At 39.4% G+C, this 14822-nt stretch overlaps 2 protein-coding genes across 2 annotated transcripts; both read right to left on the bottom strand.

The window, feature by feature from the left end:
- Positions 1-1013: 1013 nt before the first annotated feature.
- On the bottom strand, positions 1014-6980 carry LOC122847104 (bile salt-activated lipase-like). Its single transcript, XM_044144471.1, has 12 exons — positions 6958-6980; positions 5932-6007; positions 5636-5783; positions 5059-5178; positions 4792-4989; positions 4585-4715; positions 3872-3979; positions 3665-3779; positions 2873-3059; positions 1635-1838; positions 1353-1553; positions 1014-1271 (listed from the first exon to the last, which is right to left on the bottom strand). The coding sequence occupies exons 2-12, from the start codon at positions 5992-5994 to the stop codon at positions 1088-1090; spliced, it is 1659 nt and encodes a 552-aa protein (XP_044000406.1). The 5' UTR covers positions 5995-6007; positions 6958-6980; the 3' UTR covers positions 1014-1087.
- Positions 6981-7364: 384 nt separating this feature from the next.
- Positions 7365-14338, bottom strand: gtf3c5 (general transcription factor IIIC, polypeptide 5). The gene is made up of 11 exons (XM_044144195.1): positions 14023-14338; positions 12584-12782; positions 12299-12509; positions 11788-11968; positions 11565-11669; positions 10778-10892; positions 9737-9817; positions 9410-9498; positions 9251-9333; positions 9042-9184; positions 7365-7668 (listed from the first exon to the last, which is right to left on the bottom strand). Exons 1-11 carry the CDS (start codon positions 14236-14238, stop codon positions 7451-7453), a joined length of 1641 nt encoding a protein of 546 aa, XP_044000130.1. The 5' UTR covers positions 14239-14338; the 3' UTR covers positions 7365-7450.
- Positions 14339-14822: the final 484 nt, after the last annotated feature.

Raw genomic sequence — 14822 nt, 5'->3', positions numbered from 1 at the left:
GAAAAGATTACTGAACATATTTTCAGTCAATCCAGGTCTGAAAATCCTGGAGGAATCACAAAATCCAGGATTTCGTGATTCTTTTTGTGATCATTTTTTGCCTTAAAAATCAAAATATTATGAAATATAACTATAAATCCAACTTTTTATGACTTGCTGTGTATATCATGGACTATAATCTGACATCAGTTAAGCTGGAACAAGTTAAAAAGTTTTTGACAATTTTTGAGAAAAATCTGCAATAAACTCCCAATTGTTAGCGCAATTTGTTGACTTTGTATGATTTTCCATGATAATTCTCAAGAAAGTGGAGGGACTGATTGATATAATTTGGCAGTAAACAGAAAAAAACTGCATTGATTTGATTGATAACACAAAACTTAAGCATACTTAGCATTTAGTCTAGAGGGCCGGCATCCTGTATGTTTTAGTCTCTCCCAGGTTTAATGCACCTGGATCCAATGATGGCTCATTAGAGGCCTAAGAAGAACATTGACATACTGAAAAGGTTGTTGGTGCCACCAGGGTCTTGCGTTTGACACCTGTGATGTTTTTTCTTAAAAAAAAAGACACATCTGGTCATATCTGGAGTTATCAGCGAAGACTTATCCACAGCACTGAAGCTGAGTTAGCAGTAGATGGTACAGAGTTGGAAAAGGAGAAAGTAGAGCATGATGTCATCAGCATATAGAGAAATCCAAATTAATTTTCAGTATTTAAGAAAATGATGGGTGTAATTATTTTATTTCCTAGTTCCTTGTTTTAGGAATTGCTCAAGTTATTTAGACTAATTTTATGTTTTTAAGCACCAGTGGCATTCTAAAGACCAATTGAAATACAAAAATAAGGAAGTTTTACATTCTTTATAATTAGTTTTTCATTGTAGTTAAAATAATACTTTCCAGAGTAATGGTAACGAGGCAGCAATAAAAATCTAAATGTATCCATTTACTTTTTAAATTTTTATTCAGTGTAATATTTATTTGTATGAAATAAAAACCAAGAAAGCAGTGTTTGTATTCCTCACACGTGTTTATTTTTTATGGACCAGCCCCACTAGACATTGGCTTCATTGCAACAGCAGGTTTTATTCTGAGTAGATGGAGGGAAGGTTGGGAAAAATGCTGGTCCAGAAATTCACATAGCGCAACCTCAGCTTCTGCCTCACGTAGCCGGCGTCCATCTTGGAATTGATCTCCAAGAACTTGTGTCCAGTGGACGTAAATGTCGGCCATGTTGCAGGTACGCTCAGATCTCCTATGTTAGGATCTCTGTGAACCAGAGAAGTAGAAAATTTCACCAACCTTAATCTATTTCCAACTCTGAAAACATATTTTTTGTGGTATTCATACCCCGTCTTGGCAAAGTTGGTCCAGTAGGCGATCATGTATCCAGACAAGTCCCGATGTTTCGGCCAGTACCCCAGCGGCGTGGAGAAAGGCTTTCCAAAGACGTACTGCAGGTCATCGGCGTGATCAGCGCCCAGCCAGGGTTTGGTGTAGGTTCCCAAACGGTTGGGCTCAGAGAACAGGTACGAGTAGGTGCGACCAGTTCTTAAATGGAGAAATGAAAAGATAAAACACTTTCATGATGACCAAATATGTTATATTTGTAAAAGAAAGGTGTATTCTTACCCTGCTTTGGAGGCATGGAGATAAAGGGCAGCCTGAGTGGGAATCAGGAATATGTAGTCTGTTTCGATGGCCACGACAGTTTTCTTGATGGTCGTCTGGCTGGGATTGGATCCCCAGTCCAAGGTGTAGGTGGAGAAGCCATTCTCAAAGCCAAGGGTCCCTTTCTCCTTGGTGAAAGAACCCAGGAGCCTCTTGACCTCATCGCTTCAGTCCGGAAGAGAATATTGGACATTTAAATTTGGTACAAGGCATCAAATCCATTGCAAAAGTTTTGAGTTCAACTTCTTTGTAATGTTTTAAAGTGATCAGTAGTGTCACCAGCCACATTGAAAAGTTTCGTTTCATCACAGCTTAGGATAAATATGCGAGTGATGCAAAAAATGTTCATTACATTTTTTGCACAAAATTATTCTTAGATAATGAGATTTTATCTGCTTTTGGGCATCTTGTCACTTTAAATCCAAATAAGATGCTGTTGACCAGGCCCCCCAACTCGATGTCTACTCAATGACTCCAAACAGATGCACAACTATACAACCAAAAGTCTTTGAAAAGCAGAAGTGGAGCCTCCTGCACAGCCAACCAAAACGCAGCAAGTGATTTCCGTAAAGTCATCAACAAAGCACTTGTCTTTTCCAGTAGCCATTGTACAGGGCATACAGCAGTTATACCAGCTGACCAAAAGGTGCTGCTACTCTGCTTGGGCATCTAGGTGATGGGCTGGGCTCCTGGGGTTGCTAGGTAACGGCGCAGTGGCAATTGATTATGACTTAGCAATCAAAGAACATTTCCCAAAAACCAATAACGTGAATGTATTGCCAAAAATCAGCTGGATTTTTTTTTTGTGTGTTTTGTTTTAGGAGCAGTTCAGAACCAAACGGACGTATAAAAACATGCAAAATGTCCCCTTTAAAGGTTTTTCTTTGGCTTTTGGACACTCAACTTTGGTTTAGATCAGGGGTGGGCAATCCTGGTCCTCGAGGGCCGGTCTCCTGCAACTTTTAGATGTATCTCTACTTCAACACACCTGAGTCAAATAATGAGGTCATTAGCAGAACTCTGGAGAACCTGACTGCACTTGGGAGGTGATTCAGCTATTGGACACAGGTGTGTTGGCTCAGGGAGACATCTAAGAGTTGCAGGACACCGGCCCTGGAGGACCAGGATTGCCCACCCCTGGTCTAGATCCTGACTATTTCAGCTATTTCCAGAAGACGTGTTTTTGAACTTGAACTCACACAGAGGTGACCGTCAGAAGAGAGTTAATCGACGGGACATCGAAACTGGAAAAGATGTGTCCGTCCATGTCGTTGGCTCCGGCCATGTAGTCGATGTCGGCGGCGTTGTGGAACAGATTGGACGGGTCATCGGGCAGGAAGTCGCCATCAATCACAGGAGTAAGAGCCAGGTTGTTGATAAAAGGGTCTGACCGACAGAGAGATTGATTCAGATTAATCTGATTTAACAGTAAAGCGATACATATTTGCTTCAAATATAATACACTCTGATTTTCACCTCAAGTTTTCTTTTTATACTTTACTAAGAACGTTTTTATATTGAAAAAAAGATGCTTAAAATCATTAATCAAAGTTATTTATCTCCAATTAACAACTTTAGAATGCTACACTGACATCGTATTAGTGGAAATTAGCCATTGGTAAAGCTAATGCTAAAGCGCTAAATTTAACCATTTTGACACCAAACTCAAGTCAATGAATTGTGTTACAACATAGATTTATTTGTGTTCAGTAAATGATTCTTTTGAACAAACCATTCACTTGTGGGTCCAGTTTTAGAGTTGTTGAGTGTTGTGACTATAAACATCCATTGGAGGAATACCTAACAGTCGATAAACAAACCTTCAACAAACATGTTGAACTTTATTCAAATGAAAGTTTACAAATCAGCCAAGTAAATTAGCACTTTTGAATTTATTTAGAAAATTAATTTAGGAGAGGCTAAGTGTTTTAAAAGTTAACTAATGTTCCCCTACTAGTGCACTAGCAGAGTAGAAGGAGTGTGGAGCTTACCGTCAGCAGAGCTGGTCAAAGAGATGCTTCCTGCTTTAGTGAGAACCTTTGGATCGGTCATTTTCAGACAGTCGGCCATTCTGCTGTCAATGGGGCAGTTGACTTTCAGAGCAACCTGGAAAAAAAGCTCTAAAAATATCACATTACTAATGTCTTACAGTATGCATTCTACTGATCCCTAAAACATGGGTAATAGGAGCCATGTACCTCTTCAGCATACTTGCGAGGGTTTTTGTTGATAGACCAAGGGCAAAGGGCGACGCCGCTTTGGGAGATGGCTCTCCTAATAAGTCCCTTGTTGTGAGGGGTGAGTGTCTGTCAGAGAAACAGAAAACACAGCAGAATCCTTTCAAAGTAATTCAGAAAGGTTTTTAATAGTGATAGACTAACTAAAACGTTAGTTGTGCTAATGTTAAAGTACTAATCATTAGCACCAGCTAACCTAACGCAAAAGTGTTACACTCAGATGATATCCAGCAGAAGCTAACGCTAAAGTGCTAAATAACTCTGTATACATACCACTTGCTCAATAACATTTGTTAATAAAACAAGAAACAACATGAGAGGAAACGGAACTGCTGCGTAAACAGTCTTCACCCCCTTCAAAATAAGAGCATGAATATAAACATGAACTACTTGAAGAATTCCTAACTGTCAATAACTTATAAACACACATCGAACTTTATTCAACTGAAAGTTTATAAAACAACCAAGTTGATTATTAATAATTAATTATCTGGGAATATTAACTTAGGGGAAGATAAGTGCGCTAAACAAAAAATTAGCTCTGCTGTTAGCATATTAACATATTGACAACGGTAGTGTGCCTACCAATGGCTTTTATCCATTCAATATAACATCTGTTATACAAGTGTTTATTTCTTAAAAATCTGCTGAATGGTCCAAGTTAAACGTCTGACCTGGAAGCTAACACCGGCTCCTCCGGCGGACTCTCCAAAGACGGTGATGTTGCTGGGGTCTCCTCCAAATGACCGGATGTTTCTGTGCACCCATGCAATGGCGGCCTGCTGGTCCCACAGCCCATAATTTCCTAAACGAGATCTGACAAAGTGAAGATTGCACGAAGCATTGAAGGTACCAACTGGATCTTTTTAAAGGGTTTCTACCAGGAAGAGTGGAGTCTCCAGCACTCAGGAAGCCAAGGGTTCCCACACGGTATCCCAATGTCACAACGATAACATTTCCCCTCTCTGCCATTTCCTGTCCACTGTAGAGATAGTTTCCCATGAAGTTTGTTCCAAATGACTCACCAAACATGAAAGCTCCACCGTAGATCCAGACCATGACGGGCATATTAGAGGCCACTGGAAAAAAAAATAGACTTAGTTTTGATCTAAATTTGATCGCCTTGGTAGGTAAATATAGATATTTACCTGAGCCAAGGTGAGGAACCCAGATGTTCAGGTAAAGACAGTCCTCGTTGCCAGAGACTGCGGTCATGAAAGGGTCCAGTTGAAGGCATTTGTCCCTGTACTGGGTGGTCTTGAGTGTACCTGATAAGGCACATAACAACCCAAGGTGGCATTTTTAACTGATTAATTAATTAGAAAATAATTCAATCAAATGGCAGCAACTCAATGCATTCATGAATCTAAATGAGATGACCTCAGGAAATTCAAAGAGTGGATAGTAACTCGTTACAATTTCTCAGTTATATTAACTTGAGTAATCTATTTGAAAAAAAAAAATACTTTTAGGAGTAGTTTTACTACACTAAATACATTTTACTTTTAATTGAGTAATATTTTTATAAAGTTTCTGCTCTTTTATCTATTATTTTGTAATTATGGCAATAATTATTTAAATAAATCACACCTCTCCCACAACATATTTAATTTAAAATGAACAAAGATAAATACATTTCAGTTGCTTTCTGGAAGAAAACAGACTTATGCAGCTCTTTCGAACATCTGTCCTGGTTGTTATGGACAGTATGTGAGGGTCACCCACCGCTCCAGCCTGGGTGACACTTTGGCTTCTCAAACCTTCCAGGGATGTCAGCGAAGGGAATGCCTTTAAAAACATCCATGTAGCGACGGTAGCCCAGGAGAAGGTTTTGACCCTCCACCAACCCTCCCTCGGTGGACACAAACCCGAGCTGCAAGGGTTACAAGCAGATTCATTTTAGGCTTAAATAAGTCCTTTTTGATAAAAAAAACAAAAATTATTAGAAGCAATATAAGAATCTCTTTATCTCCAGATAATTCTGAATCTGTCTGTGTGAGTTTTGCTTTTTGAGGACTTACAGAGGCAGCAGAGATGATCTCCAGCAGAACGGAAAGAGCTACCAAAACCCCGAGAACCGCCATCAGGAATAAAACCCTGAAAACCAGGATGATTGTCAGGCTCGCTCTTTTTAAACAGCATCTGATACATAATCATTAACCAGCTCATGTGTGCATGTTTCTGAGTTTTCTTCAGATAAATATTACACTTCACATAAAGAACAAGCAATCATCATGTAGAGTTCAATGTCAGTTTTTCAACTTGATTGAAATTTGACTGTAACATGACCATAATTATGCTAATTTCCTCAACTTCCACATCAGGAACAGATCCAGAGTGTCACGTCGGTTTCTCAAAGCGAGCCAAAATGTTTTTGCCAAGTGACCAAGTCATGGAAATTTACTTATGCAATGAAATAAACTAAAAACAGACATGTGAAAGGCTACGTGTTAGGCGTGCTGCACCTTTAAATGATCTCATGAAGACAAATCTTCAAGGATAAATAAAAATTATTCAAACATAAACGTTCAGAGACACGTATAAACAATTGCAAAATCAGTCTTCTATCACCTGAAGAACATTCTAGGAATAAACAACTAAGATAAAAATATACAAAAACTTATACGTTTATCTTTAGTTGAATTGACAACATTGTCATTTTTAATCAAAAAAAGAAAAACACTGAGTGTGTGTTTATGTGTGAGATTAGATTATTGCCTATTCTAAACTGATTCAGTAAAACAAAGTAATTTAATTTAATCACAACAGTATCTTCACAGGTCTGCCTAAAAAACAGGCAGCTTGTAGATCCAGAATGCTGCTGCTGCTGTTCTCTCTAAAACCAGGAAGATCGAGCACATCAACCAGTTTTAAAGTCCCTGTAGCTAAAATACACTTTAAAATACTTCTGTTAACTTATAAATCACTGAATGTTTTAGCACCAAAATACAGGCAAGATCTGTTGTCATATCAACCGTTATGTTGTAATTTTTCTGCGTTTCGCCTCACAGCACATCGGTAGTTTTTGGTTGAGTGTTTTTATTCACCACGGAACCTCACGAGGCGCATTTTGTATCCCTCATCAGGCTTTGTTTGGACCATTTCTCTTGCCCGTTCTGAGATACTTCCTCCATCTTTGTTTCTGTATCAACGGCTCCGCTTACGGATGACCAGCGGCCCCCTCTGCTGGGTGGAGGCCAAATTACAACACTAAATAAAGTCTAACGGACGTTAATAATCAATCGATTGGAACTCATTTTAATCTGGTGAACCATTAATCGACAATTAATTATTATTCGATTGACTGTTTGTAATCACATGGCTCCTTTGGAAGTTTTCCAGGTTGGAGAGAATCTGGAAAAAGAGATTTCTAGATTTCCCTGTTGGACCACCGAACAGCAACCTGATCCCAATGAGTGGAAGATCTTAAAAGTAAAGACTCGGCACCTCAAAGCTTTAGAAGAAATTGATTTCTTTATTTACATTTAACAAAAAAAAAACACCCTAACATTTCACATAAATGGACACCAGATTATTTTGTCACATATAATCCAGGATTTCTGTCTCCATCTCATTTTCGCTTCCTTCTGAAGGCTGAAACTCATCATCCTCGTTTTCCTCTTCGTCTTCTTTGTTGTCACCCTCCTCCTCCTCCTCTTCTTCTTCATCGTCCTCTTCCTCATCCTCTCCGTTTGGATCTTTCACCGTGTATTTTAAATGTCCTTTCCGTCGTCTTTTTGGGAAATTGTCTTGCTTTTCTGAAAGAAAAGGAGAGAAAATGAATTGAAGGGTTAAAAAAAATAATCTTTGAAGGTGGCCTATTATGCTTTCATAAAGAGGTTAGGACAGATCTACGGTGAAACAAAACATGTTTACTACATTTTTTTTACACAAAATCATTCAGTAAGATTTCTGTCTGCTCAGTTCTGCCTGTTTCAGGGCGTCTTCTCACTTCAAACAAGCTGCTGCTGGCCACGCCCCCAACTCAACGTTTACATTCACACATTAAAATGGATGCAAATAGATGCAAAATTGTTCAACCATACATCTTTGAAAAGCAGAAGTGTGCAGCAAGCTGTTTCTGGTTTCCGGCAGCCATTTTGCAGCACAACCTGCTGACCAAATGTTCTAGAGCAGCGGTCCCCAACCGTTTTATTACCGCGGATCGGACAAGACTTGGCAATTTTGCTGGGGCCCGGGGTGGGAGGGAGGAGGGGCCGTCAGATAAGCCTTTTTTTGTGGTTGGTTGTTTGTTTTTTTGCCCTGATTTTCCCTTTAAGACAATCTTACAACGTCCTGCAGTGTGTGGTGTGTTGAATATGTCAAATCTAAAGTCGGGCATATTTGTCTTGGCCCGATTATTGCGACCTGTGGGGTTTTCCCTGAGTGGGAGCGACAACGCAGCCTGTTGAATGTGACAGGTAGCCAATCAGAAAGCGCGGTGACGTAAGAACGGAGTGAATCCCAAACAGTTGACATGGCAGCTGAGAGTCCGGTGGACATCAGAGGTGATATGTGGAAATGTTTATTACTATATGTAAAGGTCATTTTTACATATGTTTATTATATGTGGTTATGTTTAATACCAGTTAAAAATGTTAACATAACTCGCCTCCAAATCACAGTGCAGCAAACAGAGCGGCTGCTCCCTCCATCTTTTATCAAACGCCTTTTCATTTTATTACGTCTTTTATCGCTTAAAACTACACTACTGCAAACTATCACTACTGCTTCTACATCGTCATCGTTATTCTAAATTCCCGTATGGTATGTTGGGGGTTTTACTGGATTTTCTTCAGGAATCGGGATGTTCGTGAGAGGAATCGGTTCATGTGGTGTGTGGCTGGACACACGAACCGATCGAACCTGTTGGACTTTTATCAGCTCTGTGGTCACAGAAGTTTGGAAAATCGGACCAGATGGTCCCATCTGGGAGTGATGGGAGACAATGACACTGTATAAAAATATCCAAAATGTAAATTTGACTTAGTGCTTTAAATCCAGGCATGTATAAATCATTGCATAGATTAAGATTAGATCCAGATGGTGGGATTTCTCACTATTATCAAATATGTAATGCTTCATTGGTCGGTTATGAAAAGAGGAAATACACTGAAGTTGTTTTTCGTACCTGGTTTCTTCTCCCTGACCACCTTCTTAATCATAGTGGAGATGATGTCTCTCAGTTTATCCGTGGTGCCGACGACACACCAGCCGTCGCGCTCGTCACACTCCCGCTCCTCGCCGTCGTTCTGGCTTATCGCCTCTCTGATGCTGGGGAAGCAGAACCGTTAGCAAACGTCGGCCACAGCGGGACGGAGTTTTAAAGACGGCCGGTACCTGTCCACGTCCAAATCACAGAGCTGGTAGAACATCTGTCTGTGTGGAGGCAGCAAGCCGTCTCTGAACATGTAAGCGGACTCCTGCACAAGCAGAGGAGTTGGTTTCAGAACAAAATGATCAAAATGTTTCATTTTCTTGGTGTTTTTGTTCACCGACCTTCAGCTGGAAGGAGACGGGAGGCGGGTCGCGACTGGTACCGGGGCCTTCTGGGCCGGGAATATCCATCAGGCTGGCAGCCGGAGGAGCTTAGGAAATTATTTTAGTTTATATTATAAAGATTATATTATTGTGAAGACAATTCTGTTGCGATCAATATCAATAGATAATCAATCTGAGAATATTCATGCTAATATTTCAGATATTTCAATGTAACCCCTTAATGATTATCGATATTGACTGATATGTAATACTTGTACCATAAGTTTTTCAGCTCTACAATCAAAACGCTTAAACACATTTGCATGAATCAGCTCATATTGAAACCTGTTTTGTTTAGCGTGGTGGGCAGACTGTAGCTCAGGGTGCTCCTCTTGGCTTTCACCGGTATGTTGGGTGGAGTGTAGCCTTAAAACAAGAAGACAAGCATGGAGAAAATGTAACAAACCACAAACAGTTGGCTAGCATTCAGCATCTATCAGACGAGACAAAAAACATGAAGACAGTCCAGGTGACGGTAACAAACAGCCCCTGGTTCCAGGATGGATAAATAAACTACAAATCTATGTTGTCATTCTCTAAGCACTCAACCCCATAGAAAACCTGTTAAAAGTTAAAAATATGTCAGAAAACCAACAATCTCAACCAAACTGTAGAGAAAATATCCAGCCAATATTACACAAGATGACCCTGTGAGATTTAGAGAAAACAATTACAATTCATTGAAACATTTTGTTGTTTACAGGACAGAAAGGATTAATTGGATTAATTAGATTAATTGTGATTACTTAGTTTATGAACTTATCAAGTAATTTAGTAATTGATTAATCGTTAACATGAGTATTCAAACTCAAAAAAGTTTATTTGCTGAAAACATATTCAGAGAACTTAACCCAAAATACTGTATATACATATACATACAAACACACACACACGTATATATATATATATATATATATATATATATATATATATATATATATATATATACACACCGTATATAAAAAAGGCAAAAACACCTTAAATGTAAATGTGTTTTAGCCAAACTTCACCTGCTTCAGATTTTTAGACAATAAAATGTTTTTCTTAATTCAAAAAGGAATTTGATTATTTATTTGCATCTTTTAACATATTTCTAATATTGTATAAAAACTATTAAGTGGTAAATAAAAAAATATGTAGATTGTGCCATTTTTTAAATCTGATTAGTCATCAGAATAATTGATGCATTAATTGATTAATCATGACTTGCAGCCCAAATGGTTGCAATAAATCCTGAATTATTAATAACCAGGTTATTACTGACGTTGTAACTTCATCAGGAACGTGGTGGCTGGTGTTTTGATGCAGTTCTTTGGTTCTCCTCACCGTATTTGGAGCTGACCCGGATCCTAAAGTCCAGCATCTGGTATTTCTTGGACTCTGTGGTCTTTCTGGGGTCGTAGCCGAGTCGAACCCACAGGCTCCTCCAGGGTCCGGTCACCTGGAGAAGAAACAGCAACTGACACAATCCTCTTATTCCTGTCCATATGTAACATATTTTTTCCTTCCACTAAACCTTCCATTTATTTGATTTGATTCTGTCCGGTTAGCAAAGACCTTTTGTGGTTTACCCTGAGCGTGTCTATGAGTGTACTGGAGTTTGACAAAATGTCATATTTCTGTATTGAAATTTAAATTTTAAATTGATCTTTATTTGTAGAAACAACTTTCTAAATTTAATTACGGAAACAAATTTAACTTTAAATTATTGTGTTGTTTATTGATATGCATGAGTGGTTGAAGGATTTTATTCAGAAAGAAAAGGGAGGAAGAAAAGACGAAAGATAAGAAGGATAAAAGACAAAAAGAGGACAAAATAAAGAAGGAAGAAGAACGAGGAAAGAAAAGAAGAAATTGACAGAAGACAGAAAAAGAGGAAAACAGAAGGAAGAAGGAAAAGAGCAGAAAGTGGAAGAAAAAAACCTGAAGAATGAAACAAAACCTGGATAAAAAAATGAAAAACAAGAAGAAAAAGGAAAAAAGATAAAACAACTGGAAGCCCAGCAGTTTTCTGGCTTCTAGTTGTGCAACACTTTGCTGCAGCATTGCGCTGCAGCATTGCGGTCTCCAGGTTGCCGCCCGGGTTGCGTTGCCCGCAAAACCTGCTGCTCACCATGTAGTAGGCGTAGACGGGCAGCAGCAGCTTGAGCTTGTCCGGGTGGAGGTCCAGGTTGGCCTTGAGGGCGTTGCGGGACCAGATGGGTCGACTCTCAAACATCTGAGCAGCAAAATGTTTTCCAGAGATTAGATAAAACCAAACCGTTCAACATTGCACAACAGAATCAGACGCTCCAACTTTCCAGTCGGGCCGGCCGTGTTTTCAGCTGAACAAATACCTTCTTGACCTTCTCCTCGCTCTCCAGGTCCTGCTCCTTCAGGCACAGCCGACCCCAGTTGACCCGCGCCGCCTCCAGGCACTCGGTGGGAACGGCGGGATCCGTGAAGCTGACGAAGATGGCGTTGTGAGGCCGCCGGGCGCGGTTCAGACCGATGAAGTTCTTACTGACGGGCAGAGGGCTGCCAACGCAGAACAGGAAAACATTTACAGAACAAATCAAAGTCCCTCGTTCCCCTGCGGAAGAGGAGAAGGGCCACTGACCGATAATCTCAGACATGTCAGAATACTGAGGATATTAAGTTGGAATTTTGGGGAAAAAATAAAATAAATTCTGAGGAAAAATGTCAGAATTTTGAGGAAAAACATTCTGAGTTTAAAGTCAGAATTCTGAAAAAAAAAATCTGAGTTTTGAGGTTAAAGTCAAAATTCTGAAACTCAAGTAAAAATGTTAGTATTTTTCAGTGGCACTGATCCTCTTGCGTATTCTCCGTGGCTTAAGGTCGACCTACAGTGACGACATCAGCTTCTGAACGGCGTCGGGTCGGTAGAAGTAATCCACCGGACTGTCGAGGCGTGAGAAAATGGCCGGGGGCAGGAAGTAAGGAACGTCCTGCGCGAAGAACGCTTGATTCTCCGCTTTACGGAGGATGATTTTGTCGTAAAGAGACACGTTTTGTCCGTTCTGGGAATCCACAGCAAGGCACTGGAAGTCTACCATCCCTGCAGAGCAAAAACACGTTCTCATTTTCTCTTAATTTAACAATGAGACGCAGTGAAGCAGGTTGGGATTTTACCCTGGAACTTGTACGTCGTTCCTATGATTCCCATGATGTCCATCTGGATCTGAGCGTCTTTGGGCTCCTTTTTTCGGACCCGCCGTCGCACCCTGAGGAGGAGGTTGCTCGACGAGAGCCGGTTTCCACACATAGAGTGGCAGAAGGGGTCACGGGGTCGGAAACGCATCTCCAGTCGCCTGTTGGGGTCACTGAACGTCTGTGGGAAAACCAGGAATACGAGTTCAATAATAAATAATCATATTTGGGAATCACAATAACAAAATAAACTTTCCATCTGTAAAGATATAAGCACATAATTCTAATACTGAATGCTAAAATGTTAAAAAAAATAGTTTTAAAGGAGTGTATTAGCGCTGTTAATCATCCTCATGTACTCAATACTAAATGGTCCAATGGCGGAGAAACACCATTACACCTTACAGTGATTGGTGGCCATGCTAACTAGGATTAGCATTCACAAAAGGCTCTGCTAGCTACATCATGACAGAGTTCAATGAGCAATGCCACACTGAGAGTGACTGACAGCGCTAAGTCCCGCCCCCAGGCTCTGATTGGTTGATTTTATTCACCACTGGGAGAGGACGGAGGAGTTCAATGTTTTTCACAGATTATACCACAATATGTAACGGCATGGTGACAATTTCAACAAATATGTAAAAATATATATTTTATAAAAGTGACAAGCTTCTGCTTTAATATATTCAGAGGTGGGTAGAATAACCAAATATTGTTCTCAAGTAAGAATAGCACTGAATAACTGATCAAATTATCAATCATTTAATATTTAAAAATTACATCATCAGATGGACCAAAATATAAAGGTAAGAGGATTTTTTTTAATCTTAAGGACAAAAATGACAATATTGCATAAAAGTAACAAAAATAAGAAAAATAAATTTTTTTCCAAATCCGTTTCTAACAATAAAAAACTTCTGCAACTTTTAAAAAAGAACTCCAGGTGTGTGTCTGTGTGTGGTCAATCTTTGGTTAAAACATGTTTGTTTTTTTCATTCTGTGGGTATAAAATCCAGAAATTTTACTCAGGTAAGAGCAGAAATACTTCATAATAAAATTATTCATAGAGCAGTGTAGCACAAATACTCCTAAAAGATACTTTTTTCAGAAAGGTTACTCAAGTAAATGTAACTAGTTACTACCCAACTCTGAATATATTTTAAAAATATTATATTAACCTGCTTTTTTTGTTTTATTTTTCTGTTTTTCCATGACAAAACACATGATCCCTGTTACGTAAGATAACATATTTCCTTTCTTTTAGAAAAAAAAAGAAAAATGTTTTTTCCGAACTCCAAAGAGGAACAGAATTTTTTAGCCTGGCGTTCACACCAGGTAATGTTTTATCACCCCACGGGTTATTTTCTATTTTACCCGGATTTCGCACAAAACCCAAACCAGCAGCTGTTGGTTCCGCTTACTTTCGTCACCGTCTGTTCTCCTCCCAGAGTCTCCAGCATCCTCTCCACGCTGGTCACCATCGCGGGGTACTCCACGCACACCAGCTTCTTGTTCCGCAGCTCCACGGCGGACGAGGCGCCCGGAGTGGACTCTCCGGTCCGGCCGGACAGGCTCAGCTCTTTCAGGGTAAAGTTTAGCGTCACATCCCGCTGATCCGCAGCACCGGCAGCCGCCATTGCTACCGTTAAAAGCGAGCGAAAACGAATAAGAAATGTTCACATTCAGGTCGTACACGGACTGTGAACGTGCAAAATAATCTCGGGTGGAAACAAGTTCACGATGTAAAAGGTTCCGCTTCCATTTCCAGAGCCAAATTCTATGATTCACTAACCGGTATGAAAATAAAATACACAAAAAATAAATATAAATCGCTAGCTAGACACATAGCTAGCTTATGAAGACAAGTATGTTGTTACAGAATTTAGCAGTAACAATATTTTATATATTTTGAAATTGTTGATTTGGATCAGACTTGGGTCACAACACTAAATCAAAAGCAAAAGAAATTAGATTTTGGTTGACTCACTAATTTTGTATTGTTTAAATTTTTTCACAAGCTTTTAGAGTTGACATCGGATTAATATTACATTATATTGTATTCTCTATTATACCTGAACATTTCTATTTTCAAAAAAATTTGAACACATGATATACCTAACTTTAAAAAAAGAATAAAAAGAACTCATGCATTACATATGGACGAGGATTAGGGCCACCAAAAAAAAAAAAAAAAGAATTCTGAGGTTAAAGTCAAATTTTT

The sequence above is a fragment of the Gambusia affinis genome, linkage group LG17, assembly GCF_019740435.1.
Source record: "Gambusia affinis linkage group LG17, SWU_Gaff_1.0, whole genome shotgun sequence".
NCBI classification, from domain to species: domain Eukaryota; kingdom Metazoa; phylum Chordata; class Actinopteri; order Cyprinodontiformes; family Poeciliidae; genus Gambusia; species Gambusia affinis.
The sequence above is the reverse complement of the archived record's forward strand: the minus strand, read 5'-3'. Positions and strand labels throughout refer to the sequence as shown.

Excerpts from the sequence above, each read along its gene's own strand:
- gtf3c5 (XM_044144195.1), bottom strand. The coding sequence starts at position 14,238 with ATGGCGGCTGCCGGTGCTGCGGATCAGCGGGATGTGACGCTAAACTTT. Across the intron at positions 10,893-11,564 it reads CCGTCTACGCCTACTACATG|GTGACCGGACCCTGGAGGAG; the intron begins GTGAGCAGCAGG and ends TTTCTTCTCCAG. Across the intron at positions 7,669-9,041 it reads GGTCAGGGAGAAGAAACCAG|AAAAGCAAGACAATTTCCCA; the intron begins GTACGAAAAACA and ends CTTTTCTTTCAG.
- LOC122847104 (XM_044144471.1), bottom strand. The coding sequence starts at position 5,994 with ATGGCGGTTCTCGGGGTTTTGGTAGCTCTTTCCGTTCTGCTGGAGATC. Across the intron at positions 4,716-4,791 it reads TGGAGACTCCACTCTTCCTG|GAAATTATGGGCTGTGGGAC; the intron begins GTAGAAACCCTT and ends GATCTCGTTTAG. Across the intron at positions 1,839-2,872 it reads CTTCTGACGGTCACCTCTGT|CGATGAGGTCAAGAGGCTCC; the intron begins GTGAGTTCAAGT and ends TCCGGACTGAAG.